This window comes from Tetrao urogallus (genome assembly GCF_951394365.1).
Source record: "Tetrao urogallus genome assembly, chromosome: 16".
Lineage (NCBI taxonomy): Eukaryota > Metazoa > Chordata > Aves > Galliformes > Phasianidae > Tetrao > Tetrao urogallus.
In genome coordinates this window covers 4,150,278-4,169,000 of record NC_136829.1, presented here as the reverse complement: position 1 = coordinate 4,169,000, position 18,723 = coordinate 4,150,278, and the positions used below count along the sequence as shown (strand labels likewise).

General features: G+C 45.3%; 2 protein-coding genes across 2 annotated transcripts; both read left to right on the top strand.

The window, feature by feature from the left end:
* Nucleotides 1-488: 488 nt before the first annotated feature.
* LOC306952838 (serine/threonine-protein kinase Sgk2-like) lies at nucleotides 489-5,762 on the top strand (the record flags this gene model as incomplete). Its single annotated transcript, XM_079543610.1, has 10 exons — nucleotides 489-509; nucleotides 792-866; nucleotides 1,490-1,621; nucleotides 2,430-2,542; nucleotides 3,004-3,040; nucleotides 3,588-3,674; nucleotides 4,210-4,305; nucleotides 4,566-4,721; nucleotides 5,129-5,218; nucleotides 5,607-5,762. 10 exons carry the CDS (start codon nucleotides 489-491, stop codon nucleotides 5,760-5,762), a joined length of 963 nt encoding a protein of 320 aa, XP_079399736.1.
* Nucleotides 5,763-7,085: 1,323 nt separating this feature from the next.
* On the top strand, nucleotides 7,086-17,661 carry IFT52 (intraflagellar transport 52; the record flags this gene model as incomplete). Its single annotated transcript, XM_079543183.1, has 13 exons — nucleotides 7,086-7,204; nucleotides 7,511-7,598; nucleotides 8,421-8,550; nucleotides 9,304-9,379; nucleotides 9,466-9,537; nucleotides 10,390-10,516; nucleotides 12,334-12,420; nucleotides 13,035-13,103; nucleotides 13,859-14,013; nucleotides 15,124-15,211; nucleotides 16,334-16,442; nucleotides 16,930-17,075; nucleotides 17,620-17,661. The coding sequence occupies 13 exons, from the start codon at nucleotides 7,086-7,088 to the stop codon at nucleotides 17,659-17,661; spliced, it is 1,308 nt and encodes a 435-aa protein (XP_079399309.1).
* Nucleotides 17,662-18,723: the final 1,062 nt, after the last annotated feature.

Sequence of the window (18,723 nt, the reverse complement as noted above, 5' to 3'; positions counted from 1 at the left end):
TAAAAAAAAATGTTATGCTAAGAAAATCTAAGTTTGGTCATTTCTTGCTCTGGTATTTATTTTCTTCTACTAAGTTTTACTGTGGGCCCTTTTGGCATACATGTAGTCCTTAATTGCACTGTGAGAAAGATCATTACTCTGGTTGGTGAACTGGAAAAAGAAAATACAGCAGTAAATATAGGAGATGCTGAAAATATATTACTGTAGCACCCCAAGGCAGTCTCCTTTTGGATCTCTGCAAAAACGAACCAAGGCGAGGTAGGTTTGTAACTGTAGGAGCAGAAGGTTTCTTTCCAGGGAGGGGAAGAGTTGAAATCAGACAGTGATGATGCTACAGACTGCTGCCTTGTTGAAGGTTGGAAGGACGTCGCGAATGGTGTTGGGATTAAAAAGTTAAGATTTAATGGATCTCTATTAGGAAAGGCTGATACTGTGCAGGAAACTCGGGGAGACGTTAAACCAGGTATTGCACAGGAATGGAAACTCGCATGGAATTCATCATCCATGAAGTATCGAAGCTCAGTGCATGGTGACAATATAGCCAAGGCTATAAGCAGTGAGAGGAACAGATCTGTCACTATCATTAACACTGTGTGTCAGTGTTGCTGGAGATTTTTAACAACTCTCTGAGGTTGCCCTTTGATATTTGAAGAGTTCTGTGTTTCATCAGACACCCCGACTGTAAAACTGGATTTTTGCCCCGCTCGAGCACTTTGTAAGGCCTTTGTGCACTTGTGCCTTATCTTTATCTGCCATGTTTTTTAATGTAAAAGCAGCTGCTTTTCCAAAAGGCCAAACGCAAGTGTGATGGGACTTTTCATGCTGTGAAAGTCTTGCATAAGAAAACCATCCTAAAGAAAAAGGAGGTATGTCTGCTCTCCTCGGCCATGCATACACACACAGTGGTGGTTGGTATCTAAGTGTATGGGAACTGCTGAGTCACGGCCTGAACCTCTGATTGATCACCTGAGGCGAGCCATGAGCCAGCCAGAGGAGCACAGCTGGAGGCAATTCACTGTGCTGCCGGAAGGGTTGGAGCCAGGCTGCCCCTCTCCTAGACCTATTGAAGAGCTGGCTACCAGAGGGGAAGGATCTCTTCTGGAGATCCCCTCTCTTGGTGTTTTGTGGTGAGCCCAGCCGAAGGGTAAGCTCTTCCGCTTATTCTCATTTTGTTATCGTTGTCTACTTTGCCTAACTCTCTTGATTATATTGTGATTATAACATCTTGATATCTATTGGTTATACACTAAGCAATCCTGGTAATGCAATTGAACCATCTGGTGGCTGAAGTGAGTGTTCACGTCAACAATGCACGCAGTAAGCATGGATTTATCTGTGCGATGAAGCAAGTTAGAGAGGGGGGAGTGCTTTCATCTCTGGGGCTGGATATGATCCGTAGGGTTCTCGGATTCCTCATGGATTCAGAACAACAGGGAGTCTGTAGAGCAGACTGTCCTGGACAGCTGTCTCCTTTCCTGCTTTTTTATAGCAAAACCACATCATGGCAGAACGCAACGTGCTTCTGAAAAATGTCAAGCACCCCTTCCTTGTGGGCCTCCACTACTCCTTCCAGACCTCGGAGAAGCTTTACTTTGTGCTTGATTATGTAAATGGAGGAGAGGTGAGTACAAACTTTAAATCTTCTGTTTAGTTCTTCCCAGCCATTCTGTTTTATTGCCGGAAACTTTCTTGTCAGGAGATAACGATGTTGAAGCATAACATTACTTTGTTGGAAAGAGCAGCTGGGAGGGGCTGGCAAGCATCTCACTTATAAGTGAAAATATTGCTGAGGATGACCTGTGCCAGCTGGTTATCAAGACAAGTAGGCTGAGAAAAAAGTTAGGGACGCTTTAAAATCCCATGGAGAGCATGAGAAATTCCAGTGTTGGTGAACTTCATGGAAAACTCGCTCGTGCCAGCTCTCAGTCCCAGACTAGAGCTGATGTGATGCTACTGCAGTATGCCAGGCTTCTTTTTCTGAACTGTAACAGCTGCTCTCTCTACAGCTGTGCCTTTCAGTGCTACCTGAAACAGGCTGGGAGGTGCTATTAACACCGATGTCTTGTTTGCACAGAGTTCTGACTCGCGTGGGATTTTTAGGTTAGCACTGTTTTGTGACCATACTATGTGTACACCTATAACTGGCTCATGAGCTAGAGCTAGCAAGGAAGCTTAACTAGATCAGCCAGTCTAATAGCCAGGTTTGGGGCAATGACTTCTTAGGTGCAGGACTGCTATGAGGAAGACAAATGCAACAGTTCCTGGGAAGGTGCTTAGGTAGTGAAATAAGGCTACTTGGTTTGGGCTTATTTGGTGCTGTTTGTGTGCCTCTTGCTATAACTCAGCTTTCCCTTGAGTAGCTGGCTTGTGGGCCAGAAGATAACTTTCTGCTTTTAGAGTGGCCATGAATCCTCTTGTCTCTGTCTCAGCTCTTCTTCCACTTGCAAAGAGAGCGTTGTTTCCGTGAGCCCCGTGCAAGATTCTATGCTGCAGAGGTTGCTAGTGCAATTGGTTACCTGCATTCCTTGAACATCATCTATAGGTAAGGTACACGTCCATGCTGGGGAGAGCAGGGGCGATGGATCCACCAGCCAGCTGGGTGCAGGGCTGGGGAGGGAAAGGAGGTTTTTAGGTCTGTGTGAAGCATAGTGGCATTCGGCAGCGTGAGGGACCTGCTGGGCAATAAACACCCCCAGCCCAGTAGTGGGGACAAGACTCTAGTTGCATACCAAGATTTAGGATAGACCTTACTAAGGGAATAAGAATTTCTGTGACAAATCGTGCACAGTGAAATGAAAATTAATATCTGACCCTGCATGAGAGCAGTTCTACATTAACATGTATATTTTAATGCCCAAGAGCAATGGGAGTTTGCACTTTGAAAAGGTCTTGGTGAGTTGGCTTATGAAGTCTTGTTAGCTCCTCCTTTCGCTTGATGCTGTTGCTGTTTAGGCCAGATATTTAGAAAATCCTGATCTGCTCAGAAAGTTTTTTGCCTTGCAGGGATTTAAAACCTGAGAACATCCTCCTGGATTGCCAGGTATATGCACCTCTTGTGCTGCCTTTCCAAAGCATTGGCATCGTAACCAGAGAGCTATAGTTTGACAAGCCGTGGCTCATCCCATCGCGTGGATTTTTGCATCTATCTACCACTGAGTTTCTGTCCAGGTCTTGCAAGAGGGAGCAAGCACACACTCTGCAGAACTCCGCATGCAAAACACTCTGCTTGGTCCCAAGAGCTGGGACCTGGCTTGGGGGGAGGGACTTGAGTGCTAAGAGTAAGTCACTGCTACTCTGGTGGTGACACTGTGCCACCTGGCTTTGGGATAAGGCAGTGCTGAGGCACAGAAGTGTTGGATGTCATCACAGTGGTGCAGCTGTAGCGAAACTTTAGAAAATGTCTATACTTACTTATTTTCTCCATAGTCTTCCTACTTGCATGATAGGACACCCAGAAGGTGAGGGAAAGGAAAACAAGTGACCAGTGGGACACTAGAACATAGATTGGGTTAAATGTGGTGGCCAAGGCTTGGCAATCCTGCTGTTTCTCATGAGAGAGTGGGCCAGGCTGAAATTCTTTTTGTCAGGGACATGTGGTGTTGACAGATTTTGGACTCTGCAAGGAAGGAATGGAGGAAGAAGAGACTACCTCTACGTTCTGCGGCACTCCTGAGGTATGGCCCGTGTTGCAGCTCTGCTATGAGCTGAGGGGGAGAGCCTCGTTGATACAGGGAGCCTGATAACATGGAAATGGTCATATGTGAGAGCAGACTTGATGTGCTGCTTGTCCTGCAGGCCACATGAATGCTTCCCTGTTGCACCTGGGCTCTGAGTAGTTTCATTGCTTTGGATAGACCTACTGGGTACGGAAACTGCAACCACCTCAAAATGACAAGAGTCTGTTAGAAGTATAATACGTCAGGGTGGGGCAGGTTTGCTGGTTTTCTCGGTGGGTGGCCAATCCCTGCACAAACTGCTTCTAGGAAGAAAGCACTCTGTAGCCCAGGAAAGCGATTTTTTTTCTGTGGGGAGTTGGGTGTTGGTGGGTGTCTCTGGCAAACGGAGAATCCTTGTAAGCCTATTTGAAGGTGCCGCTGTGTTCCTCCGAATGAATTTGCTGAACTTGAGCTGCAGCCAGGTTTGTATACTTACAAAGGTGAACCCCTTCCTGTATGAGTGGACTACAGTATCTACTTCTGACTCTTCCAGTACTTAGCTCCTGAGGTGCTAAAGAAGCAGCCGTATGACAGGACAGTAGACTGGTGGTGCCTTGGAGCTGTCCTCTATGAGATGCTTTTTGGACTGGTAAGTTTAGAAGACATTTTATTTAGTGGAGAACTTATTTTCCAAATGTGTGAAGTGATGTCAACCTCATGTTCCTATGGCACTTGGTATGGGCAACTGAGGCAGGTAACTGAATGCAGGATTCAATCATGCCCTTAACCCTTTGAGCAGAGTTAAGGTTGCCCTTAACTTCTCACTGTGGGACACATCTTGGCCAATGATGTGTGGTTCCTTACCATAGCTTATACTTGACAGGCTGCTTCTCTTCTCTTTCAAATTAGCCTCCCTTTTATAGCCGGGATGTGTCTCAAATGTATGACAACATTCTCCACAAGCAACTCCAGATCCAAGGAAGCAAGACTGTGGCAGCCTGTGATATCCTCCATGGACTTCTCCACAAGGACCGGAAGAGGAGGCTGGGTGCCAAAACAGACTTTGTAGGTGGCCTCTCTTATGATTAGGAGGGAGGATGGATAAGAAGGCTTCCTATGATGAGCTTTATATATGTTGATGGTAACAGCACTGCCTTGGGAAAGGCTTTCCACGTAGGTAGGTCTTTCCAGTTCCCTAAAAGAGGTAGATGGGGTTGACTCATTCCTGAAGGGAAACGCTATGATTCAAGATGTGGTGGCAAGCTAGAATACCTGCAATGGTGTCATCTCATCCCTTCAAGGTATTACAGGACTATGACCCTCGTGGATTAAGGACTTGCTACGTGTCCACGTAGGGTTCATGTGGCAGCTCCAAGTCTTGTTTCAATGGCTTACAGCTATGAAACTAGCTGGCAGGTGCTGAGAGAGAAGCGTTAGCAGGCAACTGACATCTCCTCCCCCTTTCCATGCAGCTCGAGATAAAGAACCACGTATTCTTCAGCCCAATAAACTGGGATGACTTGTACCACAAGAGGATTACCCCTCCGTTCAACCCTAATGTGGTAAGTGGGTATTTAATTTGGGGTCTGCCTTATGGCGGCCCACAAGGAATTGAGGCTGCAAGGTCAAAGGCTCTTCCCCAGGCGTCCCTCACTGATAGCGAGGGATGCTGAAGTGCAGGTTACACACTGCAAGGGTGGTGATAAGGGATGGATGTCATGGTTTTGTGATTTTTGGCTGTCGGTATTCCACATCATAACATCATGTGGGGCACTGGGACTTTAACTGTCCATGCTCAAGTCCTGGGTACCTGCCCTGAAGAGAAGAAGAACTACATTCCCTTGCGGTCAGGGAGAGGAGGTTTAACTCCTGCAAGGTCACCTGATGCTCTTTCTCGCCCGTTGCTTGGGGTCTGCTTGCCCAACATGATGCGTCCCTCTGCCCCTTTAGGCTGGCCCAGCTGATCTGCGGCACTTCGACCCAGAGTTCACCCAGGAAGCGATCTCTGCCTCCATCACCCACACACCTGACTTAGCAGCCAGCAGCTCCAGTGCCTCAGATGCTTTTTTAGGATTTTCTTATGCGCCAGCTGAAGAGGACTTCTAGATTTTATAAAGGCTTTGAGAAGCCAGGTTTTAACTGAATGCAATTTTATGTTTGCTGTTATTGCTGTGGCTTTTCTCGTTTCAGTTTTTGAAAGGAATAGTAATGTCACTTTCCCATGGTCTAAACCAGGGGACTAATACACTAACTGGCTGGGATGGAACGGAGCTCTTCATTTGTGCTGTTTGGTGGATTTGCCTCTACGTGTGTGTTCCTGTAGCAAGGAAAGTGAGACACTAATAATTATCTCAGTACTGTGTGGTAGGGTTGTATTCACCGTGGTTGTATTTACGACTAAGATATATGTACCATCACTCACATCACAGCCACATCTCTGGAACAGGTCATTTCTATGGTGTGGAGCTAATGCTGCCTTGTAACGAAGGGAGACTTCACAGCACAGCAGTGGGAAGATCGTGGGCTTCTTCCTTTTGAAGTAGGATGCGCTCGCCTGAATGGCTGGGAAAAGGACAGTCTGATCCCAGGAGCGAGGCTGGAGTTCAAGCAGGGCAGTTCAGCAAGCCTTTGCCCAGGGCCAATAAAAAAGCTCGTAGCTGCAGGCGTTCCCCTGCTCCTGCCTGGAGGTGCTCGTTGGATTTCAGTACTTCAGAGCAGAAATGAGGAGGTCAACGGACGCCGCTGAAGAAGCAGAGCTGCCTCGGTGGAGGGAGGGAGCGCTGCTGGTGGGAGGAAAGAGCAGCCTCGTGCTGGGCTCAGCAGCTGTCAGTCGCTGCTGGCAGGGCTGCGGATCCTGTGCTCTCCTAAGGGCTGCTCCTCAGCAGCAACAGAAGCCTTCCGCTGCCCGCGTTGCTCTGGCGACGCCTGTCGCGATGTGCGCACGATCTTTGTTCTGCCTTAATTTAAATGCCGGTGTACTGCTTGAGCACCGCTTCCCCCCTTTCTTTCCTCGAGTCCTTTTCTGACCGCTGCTGGGAGGAGGAAAAAGGGGGCGAGTGCTGTTCTGCTGTTCGCGCTGAGGAAGCTCGTACGGGAACGTTTCTCTTGTACGTGCAGCAGCGCCGCAACCACCACGCGGTTTCAATTAAAGCGCAACGCACCGCTGTGCGCTCCCGCCTCTGTGTCGCCGGGGGTGGGGGTGGCTGGACGGCGCAGCGCCCCCTGCCGGCGGCTGTCGGTAGGTCAACGCCCCGCTGTGCTCTCCCGCGTCTGTCACCACGGGGGGTGGTTGTACGGCGCAGCGCCCCCTACCGGCGGCCGTCGGTACGATCCCAGCCGCAGCGTTTCCTGGGAGATGCAGCACACCGCGGGCTGCTGCGCATGCGCGGGCGGTGCGTTACCGGGCGACCGCGAGCCGTTGCGTGCGGTATGGCGGAGTGCCCGCGGAACGCCATCGCCTTCAACGCTTCCAAAGGGGAAGCCTTCACTCCCGCCAGCGGCTACAAAGCCTGGCGTAAGAGGCTCCGAGCGAACTGGGAGATCCTGAGGTGAGGGCCGGGCCGCTGCTCTCCCCGTCCTGGCGGTGCTGCGCAGCTCGGCTGCCCGGCTCGGGGTGTCGGGGGCGCAGAAGGAAGGGCCTTCGTTTGCACGGATTTTGCTCTCCGTGAGGTCCGGGTTGTGGCTGCGCCGCGGGGCCTCGCTGGCGGTGCTTTGTGTTCGATAGGTTGTGAACTGTAAACCGAAACGAAGGGGTTGAAGCGACTGGAGTGATTTGCTTAACGTTTATTTGTCAGTTCTTAGTAATATTGTGGTTCCGGGCAAGAATGCCGTGTCTTTTTGTTGTCTGTTTGTAGCTTAAGAGGTGAGATCACGTCTGAGAAGCTCCTCGGAGTGAAACTGTGGATAACAGCTGGTCCAAGAGAAAAGTTCAGCGCTGCTGAGGTAAGAATCACAGAGTCACAGAATGGCCAGGGCTGGAAGGGACCTCAGGGATCACGAAGCTCAACCCCCCGGCCGCAGGCAGGGCCACCAACCTCCACACTTACTACCAGCCCAGGCTGCCCATCCAGCCTCCAACACCTCCAGGGACGGGGCATCCACAGCCTCTCTGGGCAGCTGTTCCAGCACCTCACCATCATTTGTAAAGAACTTCCCTCTGGCATCCAACCTAAATCTTCCCTCCCGCAACTTAAAACCATACCTGTTTGCACATGGGCTGTGCATTAAGCAAATCTTAAAACAACATAGAAGATAACAGCGTAGATGATTTTGGACGTTACTGCTTTGCGTGTATTTACACAGCTTGAGATTTGAATGCTTTTCTCGTAGCATCAAACTCACTGCAGGTTGTCAGAATCATCTCAGTGTAGCTTCTTCCGATACTTGAAGGGAGCACGTAAACAGGAGGGAGAATGGCTGTTTATGAGGGTGGATGGTGATAGGACAAGGGGGAATGGTTTTAAACTGAGACAGACGAGGTTTAGGTTGGATATTAGGAGGAAGCTTTTCATTCAGAGGGTGGTGAGGCCCTGGCACAGGTTGCCCAAGGAGGCTGTGGATGCCCCATCCCTGGAGGCATTCAAGGCCAGGCTGGATGTGGCTCTGGGCAGCCTGGTCTGGTGGGTGGTGACCTGCACACGGCAGGGCGTTGGGACTGGATGAGCGCTGTGCTCCTTTGCAGCCCAGGCCATTCTGCGATTCTTGCAGTCTTGCTGTTGCCTTCTTTCACTTACGATTTTTTTCTGGATGCTGGTTGTCTTTTAGTTTTCGGTTCTGAAGAAATTCCTGGAGGATGGTGGAGCCATCCTGGTGATGCTCAGTGAAGGCGGCGAGCCCAGATCTGGCACAAACATTAACGTTCTGTTAGAAGAATACGGGATCGTTTTCAATAACGGTAGTGGGGCTCACTGACACCTTTTATTCTTCCATTTCCTAGGAAAGCTAAGAGCAGTTCAGTCTGTAGGGTATGAGCTCTGCAGGTCCTGCACACAAAATGTGCCCTTGGATCTTTTCAGGATGTGTTTCTCTTGATGTCTGTATGTGCTCTATAGTGTAATACTGAGGCACACCGAGGGCTTTCCACAGGCACAGCAGCTTGGTAACAATTTGGCCATCCCCGTACCTCACCTGAAGCAGCTGTGGCACTTTCTTGGAGGAGACCAGTAACGTGCAATCCGTTAGCTTTTGCACTGCCCAAGTGTAAATAAACTGTGTGCCTCAGCGTACAGGAAATGTTTGTAGGCTCTTTGATGGCATTTAGCCTGGTATTTTTTGTGTTCCTTTTTTTTGCTCTCTGTTTTTTTGTGCGTCAGTGCTATTGGTCATCATCACGCTTTAGGAGATGTATTAAAAACTTTGATAAGAATTCTTTTAACTTTTCTTTTTTTTAGTCTAAGAACACGCAGAAGACATGTGGTCGTTTTTCCTAGTTTTATTTTGCAAATACAGTGCTGGTCTAAATCTTTATGTCCAGAAGGAAGCAACAGTGAAGACTGGCAGGAACTTTTCTGGGGGCCACGTGCCAGCTTTGCAGTGTTAGAAAGAAACATTCAAGGGAGCCCAGAGCTAAACTCATTTACATTGCTACGTTTAGCGTAGTGATCAGTTAAGGCACAGATTTCCTCTTATTTCATTTTTTTTATCCGAGATGCTGTTGTACGAAATGTGTATTACAAGTACTACCATCCAAAAGAAGCACTGATCTCTGATGGAGTTTTGAATAGGTAGGTATTTTGGCTATGTGCATCTTTACAATTAACTCTTTTAGCCCGTAGTGTTTTCAGTAGGCTTTGCTTTCAATTTGCTGTAGGGGAATCAGTGAAGCTGCAAGAAAAAGAGGGCTTGAGACAACAGGTGAAGATGGGAGCGGGCTTGACTCACAGTAAGTGTTTTCCTTTGGGGCAGCTGGTGTGAAAAGCTTTAGCCTCCGTGGGCAGGAATTTATTTAGCAATTTATGTTGAGCTTTTCTAACGTATGTATGTCAGTTAGCTTCTTGCTTCCCAAGGCTTTATCTGGAAAGAAGGCTGTTCAGTGACTCTTGATAGCAAGTAAAGAGCAGGAATGATAGATAGATTTTTGAGGGGAATTATTACTTTCTTGACCAGATATTTTTCCCCCCCCCCCCCCCCCCTTCTCTCTGTATTTGAGTTTGATTCAACATGAGTAGGCATGAGCTCTGGTTAGTGAGCGCTCTAGCTGTGGAGAAGAGGAACCCTGTTTCTTTCCAGAGAGTTTTAGCTGAGGATCAGGTAGATGTGTTGCAGTGTTGAACTTCCTGTCTGTCTGTGCTGCTTTATTCTGCCGAGGAGTGAAGAGACATTGAGAATAATGCAGCTTTTCCACAAATAACTTCAAGTGTTTTTATTTTTTCTTGCTGCTAGTTCATAGACTAGTACAGTAAATGTGTGGATGATGACAAGGAAGATGATGAGCGTAAGAACGTTTAACGTGTTTATTTGTCTGATTAAGTTTGCCTGCTCTTCTCTCAGGTACATGAGTGTGCAAACAGAAATCTTTTCTTGTTTTTCCTTTTTACCCAGACACATTGTGAGCCAGGAAACACCTCCTAGAAAGTAACGTCATTATGGTGATCTGAGTTTCTCAAACAGGGCTCTTGGCATTCCACCATCAGCGCACGGTTAAACTTCTCAGCTTAGGCAGATAGTCTGTTTTATAGATGAGACGAGCCTATGTGATGCATGCAGGCACTTAAGGAGTCTGTATTTTCTGCAGAGCTCTCACTTTTGTGTATCCATTTGGTGCCACACTAAATGTGATGAAACCAGCAGTGGCTGTTCTGTCAACCGGATCTGTCTGCTTCCCCCTCAAGAGACCTATTCTTGCGTTCTATCAGCACGAGGTACGATTCTGCATGAAGCAAGCCACGTAATTTGAGCATTTAATGAGACTGTTACTTAGTTAATAGTGGATGAAGAAAGAGGACCATCAGCTCAGAGCTGGTAGATGTCTGTTATCTGTGCAGCTTTCTCGTTCATTAAAAAAGAGGAAACTACTAGTAGTGGATGGGTATAAGGAATTAGTATTGGTAGTGAACATTACCATGCTCTTTACTGTGTGTATAACTTGCTAACACTCTTGTGGGTTGGTTTTTTTTTGTACCTTAGGAAGGAAATTTTTCTTTATTTTTTTACTGACGATGTCTGTCTTCATTCCCCACATTTGTCTGAAACGCACCCCGTAAATCAAAGACAACACAGCAGTGTGAGTGAACTTACCCGTGCACTTACTGCTGCATTTTGTGTGCAACTGTTGGAATAAGATACAATAAAATCCCTTCCCCCGACACAGGATGTGCACGTAAATCCAATGGACCTGTAGACTGATGTCTAATCTCGCACCCACGATAATCTTGCAATTGTTTGCATTAATGCAGAGATGTCTTCTTGTGACATGTTTGCCAAAGTGACGTAAAGCCTCGCTGGGATCAAAGGCTTGCTGGTTAGTGTTCTCATTTCAGGAGCGTGCTTGTTTGCGTGAAGTTCCGCGGGCTTCACCTCGTGGGTGCAGAGAAGTGTGTTTTCCTCTGAGAAATGCAGCAAATACACGGCGCTCCAAGTGCCATCCATGTAACTTCTTTGTACCTCCCAGAGATCTTCTGCATGGCTTGGTCACTGAGATGGAAACAGTGCCATGTCAGCCGGGTAGTTGTTCCTGCATCGTAACACTGCCGTGTGAATTCAAATAGATGGCGTCATTTTTCCTGTCTAGCTTGCAGAAACTGTAAAAAAAAAGATAGAAGATGAAGCGGGAGACAGAGCTTCTTTCTCAGGCAGAGCAGAGCAAGGTGCCAGAAGGAAAACAGGATCTATTGAAGCAAAGAGGAGATGCGGTAAAGAACAGCAACCAAAATTGAAGGAGTGGAAAGTAAGAGCAGGGGATGCTGTCTGGTTACTCTGTTTGGAATCAAACATTTAGAATTCAAGTTGAGCTTTGTTTGCAAAATGTGGAGAATATCAGCAGTTTGTTAGGCAGACTGGAGCTCTGAGTATCTTCAGTGCCATTGCAGCAGTCTGTATGGCTGTGTTATGCCTTGAGCTCCACAGCTGGTGCAGGAAGCACACGTGGTGTCTGGGTCTGTTGAAAGCTTCCTGTTTCTTATGTGTGCCCTCGTGGAGGGCAGGAGGGGTAATCTGGATAGAGAAGAACACCAAAGTTGTTTCCTGGATGCCTTTTTATGCACGTTCGATTTGGCTGAAGAGAAATAAAGGAGCCTGAATATTTTGCATTTCATATTAGAAGCAATGAAGTTATCAAACTCTTCTGTTGGCTGATGTACTCACGTGCTGTGCTGACATGCATGCATGTTGCTGTCCTTTAGGTTTCCATTTTTTGAACTTATTTTTTTGCTTCATCAATAGAAGTGTTCTTTTTACTGCCAAAAGAACACAAGTGCAGCTATTGTTGACGATACGGGATTTTTTGTCTTTCTAATGTTCAAAAAGATCAGTATTGTACTGAATTTATGAGCCTGCAGAGCATGTGCTCTTATAAAGAATGCTGCGCTCTTGTGAGCTTTCCATGTTTGAAACTGCCTTTGATGCTTATTCCAACATTTCTCATTTGTTTCAATTGCTTTGCAATTGGATGCCGTTAACAATTGCCTCCAAAACTGCAACTAGGGATGTTTTTTTTTAATATTGTGCTCCTTCTCAATAGAGCCAAGGTGGAAAGATGGCAGCACTGGGATCTTGCCACATGTTCAGCGATCAATACTTAGATAAAGAAGAAAATGGTAAGATCATGGTAAGTGAAAAAGTGTGTGTATTTCACGGGGTTATAAAGGAGTTTGAGCTGAATAGCTTCCTCTTGGCCAAGAAAGCTGTGAAAGTGATGCGGTGTGAGTCTCACCCATTGCTAACAGCTAACATCCTGGAGGCTTTGTCACAGCACAACCAACAGAAAGGAGTTTGTAACAGTACAGCGTATTGCTTATGCTTCAGGACTCTGAGAAGCGTTTCCTACTCCTGTTGAGCACTCGTTGTTATTAAAATTGATCAGTCGGTCTTTTGTGGTCTGTTACTTCTTAGCTTCTTGAGTGCTTGATTTTTGGTTCGTGATTAATAATAAACCTTTGTATATGTGGCTCCTGATGGGTTGTAGTGTGCTGTCCAAGTGTAGTGCGTAGCGCCCTTATTTGTAAGAAGAGGGTTTTCCTGAAAGCACACATCTCACACAGGGTGTGCTTCTTGTTCTGAATCACTGCTTCCATGAGCAAATAAAAATCCAAGTTTGTCTTTTCTCTCTAGATTTTCTTTGATTTATTACCCACTTTACTTCTTTTTTTGCTGTGCGTTATTAGATTTAATATGAATGAACTTGGGCCTTCCTGATTTTAATAAAGTTCTCCCCTTTTCCAGGATGTGCTTTTGCAGTGGCTCACAACATCAGATATTCGTTTAAACCAGGTGGACATGGAAGACCCTGAGGTAAGAGAGATCCTTCAGAAGGCAGTAAATAACAGAGAGGTCCAGCAGTGCTGGTTTTGCCAAACCGTGACTTAGTGCAGAATAGCTAACAGCCAGATGAATGCTGCTGTTGTTGTTGTTACAGACCCTTTATTTTGGATAGAAGGTGAAGAATTCCTAGACAGACTAGGAGAGAAAATGGCGAATAAAAAAATATATCTATTTCAGTCTGGGGTTGGTGCTTATTCCTGAAGCTGGCTGTGAAAGACCTTTCCCAGTTTGGCTGTTGGAGATTTTTTTGCTGTTCAAACTTAACAAGTTTGTGCTTCAGCTTTGAGCCTTCAGTCAAGAGAAATGTGTGAAGCAAAGACAGATTTTGTTTTTCTGGTTAAACATCAGCCTTTGTATCAATTTTAGTTGTGGTTATTTTTTTTTTTATATCTGCATATGCAGATATTATTTTTATTTAGAAATACACATGACAAAATTGTAGACTGTGTGTACGAAAAGAAAGAGTCCTGCATGGTTGAGTGTTAAGCTGTCTCTTGATTTTAACAAGAACTGACAAATTCAGATACAGCGTCTGTGAAGCTGTGAACAGGGTGCAGCTAAGAATGGAGTCTGCAGTTTTCTGGTGTAAGCTGCACTGCAAGGGGTCGTGCCTGGTGGAGAATGGGGTAATTATTTCTGGATGGCGTTAGGAGAGGTGTAAACTAGTAAGAGACTGTAATTGGTTTGGTCTTCTTAATAATGTGCGTGTCTGTGTGTGTGTTCAGATTTCAGACTATACCTTGCTCCCAAATATAGCTGCACTGTCTGAGCAACCGCGGGTCTGTCTGCAAGGAGGAGATGAGAGCCCAAGAGACTTCACACAGCTGTTTGATACGTCCCTGTATGAGCTGGACACAACCGCCCTCCCTGCAGTTCTCAAGTCAGCAGCTCTGAACTCATTCATTTCTTCCTGTGCTACATTCTTTTTCTTTTTCTTTCTCCATTTTCTGCTTATTTTGTGCTTATTGTGACCACTTAGCAGAAGAACCTGAACTGCGTACCGCATTCTGACTATGGATATACCAGAGCTCTTAGGGTGATAGTGGGGTCTTTTCTTGTTCTGCAGGTTTGTTTCTTTTTCTGGTTTCACAGGTTTTCTCTTTGATATGAATTTTGCCGTAGTTTCTGACATTCTTTTTTACTTCTTCTATCAGTTGTTGCCTCAAGGAACTGGTACTTTTTGTAGAACTGCATGCAGTGATGTTGGGTACTTTCTGGAGGGATAAGAGGAGATACTGTCTGAGAGCTGGTTGTTTTTCCATTCATGTATTATTACTTGGCATTTACTGAAGCTCTGTTTTTTTCATCTTTGCATTTCCCAGCAAATTCTCTGCCTGAAGATTTATCTGCTGCTTGGTTTCATCACTTTTCTATCGCTAGCAGCTTTGCCCCATCTAACTTATGCTACTCAGATCGTGTAAGAACATGTTGAATGATAGCAGGCTTGGCACAGACTTCGTGAAACTCCACTGCTTGATGGACATCTCCTTCTTACTCTGTGTTTTTTCTATTTTCCCTAGATGTGAATTCGTACTGGAATGTCCCTTCTGATCCCATAGCAAATAATTTTTTAAATGGCTTTTGTTAGGAACTCTCTGAAGAACTGCTGAAATCCCCAGTCAGCTCCTTTTGGACTGGATCGCTTTTTCCTTTGTGCGTCCATCCCTTCAAAAGTTGTTTGAATAATGGAGAGCTGTGACTTCCTTCTGTTTTGTCATTCTACATGTCCATCTGTCATTGTCTGCTCTGCCATAACTTCAGTTTGCTTGCTTTCAAAGTCAGCTCTCACTCATATGTAGTGCTCTGGGTTCCTTTGAACAATGGGCGTCCATTTTTTTTGTGCCGTTCCTTTCTGCAAAATGTTGACCTTTGTGTCTTTGTGGAAAATTCACTTCTATAGTCCTTAATGCACGCAAGCACACATTGTGTTATTTCTTTCCTCATACTTTGGGTTTTTGTTTTGTTTTGGTTTGGTTTGTGCTTACTGCAGAGCTTACGAAGAGTTGAATGTGAAGCACGAACCTCTCCGACTCATTGAGCCTCAACTTGAGATTCCACTGCCTCCCTTGCAGCCAGCTGTAAGTATTCTTGCTGACACGGGACCTGGAGGGTTTTTGTTTCATATGGACACACTGTGTGTTGTTTCTGCGTTTCTTTCAAGAAAGAAAAGGGAGAGGAATACTGATCTTGCCACATATTTGACTCCTAAGAAGTAGCTTTTTTACACTTGTAATTTTAGTCAGCAGAACTTGGAAGTGTGGCATCTGGTACGGTACAGAAACTCTCTAAATCTCTACGAATGCCTTGCATGTATAATCACTTGTGTAGCTGCTCCTGGCCCTGTAGGGCTTTGGGTTTTTGCTTTTGCTGTGGAAACAGAAAGTGGTGTTTCAGAAAATAGTGGTGTTGTGATCAATAGAATTGTACTGCTGGGGGGGAGCCAGTCAGTTCCGCTGTTCTCTGACCTTCTGCATTTTCGGGGGAAGAAGAAAATAAAGTGTTGGTCTTCTACAGCAAGGGCTGGCCAAACTTTTACTTGCAGAGATTTGGACTGGCACCAACACCGTGAGCTTCAGTGGTGTCACACTTAGTTTTATGTCTGAGCTCTGGCACTGTGGCTTGTGCTTTGGTTTGACCACTGAAGAAATGTGACTGTGATACCTTACAGCTAGTTGCAGGGGTCAACTGGAAGTAATATCTCTTGCAGTGCTCTTTAAAAACAGGTTCATTTAGAAATAGAGTGCTCTTTTAAGCACTTGTCAGCCCTGTTAAATGCAGAGTCACAGTTGTGGCACATGTGGTGACTGCATGAAAAAGAAAATACCCTCATCCAAATTAGCAGAGAAATGCTTCAAGGCGAGTTGTTATGGTCTGTTTAGTACCTCGACTATCTCAGTACTAAATGGAATCACCTGGATGTCTTGGAACAAAAGTAAGAACAAACTGCAAATATAGCATCTGTAGTTGTTCTAGGAGATAATTCTGGCATTCTGGAGACTAAACTCTTGAAATATTGAGTTATTTTTGCAAACCACACGTGAGATTTTTAAAAGGATGTACGTTTGTACTCTGGGCTTTGGAGTTGCTTCTGATTCAATAAAAGGTTTATTGAAGTGCAGTCTAAAACTGTTGCCTTGGAGATTTTTGAAGCATAAGGAAAATAATTGTCAATAAAACACGCTCTCTCAATTCTCTTCCAGGTTTTTCCACCTATTTTCAGAGACTTGCCTCCTCCTCCTCTGGAGCTGTTTGACTTGGATGAAATATTTTCCTCTGAGAAAGCTCGTCTTGCAGAGATTACAAACAAATGTAAGCAGAGCAGACTGATTTTTTTCACACGTGTATATGCAAGTTTTTGTAAGAAAATAGGTGTTTAACCTGGTCGTAATTTATGGAAATGCACTTTTGTAATCCTGGGCCAAGTATGCTTTGAGTGTTGGAAGCTGGTTCGTGACTTACAGCTCGACACATCGGTTAGCAGCAGCATATCTTCCTCTTCCTCTCCCTGTCTTTTCCTCTTCCAAATGGGCTTTGATTTGTAAGCCTGCTGTTATTTTAGAGACTTGCTGGCCTCCCTTTCTATTCTTCTGGGGAATGGCTTTTGAAGTCAGCAGTTCAGTGTCTAGTACTGACCAGATGAGAACGTACTGGCTGCAGGAATACATGATGACTAGTTCTGTGAACCTGTTTGTATCCCCAGGATGCCAGAAATGAATGGAGATTGGCAGTACGTTTTTGCCCTGCTGGTACAGATGTGTGATGCTCACCTGCCTCTTTGCTTGCGATGCTTGTTTAGGTACTGATGATGACCTGGAGTTTTATATACAAAAGTGTGGTGATATCCTAGGAGTAACAAGTAAGCTCCCAGAGGAGAAGCGGGATGCCAAACATATTCTGGAGTACGTCTTCTTCCAAGTGGTTGAATTTAAGAAACGGAATCAGGTATTTTTAATAACAGAGTTACAAGTGAATTGTTGATACTGCCAGCACTAGGATGATACATCCTTGTAGCAGCTGCTCTTGTCACAGGGAGGAGATACAGCAGTGCGTAAAGGCACTTGATGGACAATAAAGTCGACGCCTGGTGTCTGATACAGAATACTTACAGTGGTATAGATTGCGTAGAGCTCAATTTACTAAGTCTCCCATTTATTTTAATTGGGGGGTACTGATAGTGTAGTTTGAGTAATTCCACTCATTGACATGCACAACATGTAGAAGCAGCGTGCCCTCATGGGTGCTCCTGTGCTTGCTAACGCAACGATGTGGATGTGAAACCTGCATTGTTACTTACAAGGAGTATTGTGTTCAAATTGACAGTGAAGAAGTACTTTACGCTTATAGGCAGACCAGCTGTTTTTACTAACAAGTGTCTCAAATAGCTCGTTAAGGTCAAAATCTGACACTAGTTCTACAAACGATAGTATGCAATCTGTACAATGAAATGTTTTGTTCTGATTTTGTTCCTCCTTTCCTCTTCCCTAAGCAACGTGATACGGACGCAAGTGAAGCCCAGAATGGTAACTGAGACCTGGCTTTCCCCGGATGGAGAGGATCTGTTAAAAATATGCTTAGCAATTTTCTTCAACCTCTGTGTTCAGTGCATTGATTGAGACTGTCTGAGTATTTCACTGAATGTACGGATCGGTTACATGTAGCAGTTGGGATAACTAGTGCCTTTTGAGGAAATGTTTGCATTTTCCAGGTTATTTCCTGTTTTTCTGTTTCTTTATTGAAACTGCAGTTTTGTTCCATATATATATATATATATATATAAAAAAATCTTACGCTAAGAAAATCTAAGTTTGGTCATTTCTTGCTCTGGTATTTATTTTCTTCTACTAAGTTTTACTGTGGGCCCTTTTGGCATACATGTAGTCCTTAATTGCACTGTGAGAAAGATCATTACTCTGGTTGGTGAACTGGAAAAAGAAAATACAGCAGTAAATATAGGAGATGCTGAAAATATATTACTGTAGCACCCCAAGGCAGTCTCCTTTTGGATCTCTGCAAAAACGAACCAAGGCGAGGTAGGTTTGTAACTGTAGGAGCAGAAGGTTTCTTTCCAGGGAGGGGAAGAGTTGAAATCAGACAGTGATGATGCTACAGACTGCTGCCTTGTTGAAGGTTGGAAGGACGTCGCGAATGGTGTTGGGATTAAAAAGTTAAGATTTAATGGATCTCTATTAGGAAAGGCTGATACTGTGCAGGAAACTCGGGGAGACGTTAAACCAGGTATTGCACAGGAATGGAAACTCGCATGGAATTCATCATCCATGAAGTATCGAAGCTCAGTGCATGGTGACAATATAGCCAAGGCTATAAGCAGTGAGAGGAACAGATCTGTCACTATCATTAACACTGTGTGTCAGTGTTGCTGGAGATTTTTAACAACTCTCTGAGGTTGCCCTTTGATATTTGAAGAGTTCTGTGTTTCATCAGACACCCCGACTGTAAAACTGGATTTTTGCCCCGCTCGAGCACTTTGTAAGGCCTTTGTGCACTTGTGCCTTATCTTTATCTGCCATGTTTTTTAATGTAAAAGCAGCTGCTTTTCTAAAAGATTTGTCTTATCCTCCTCCCGTCCAAG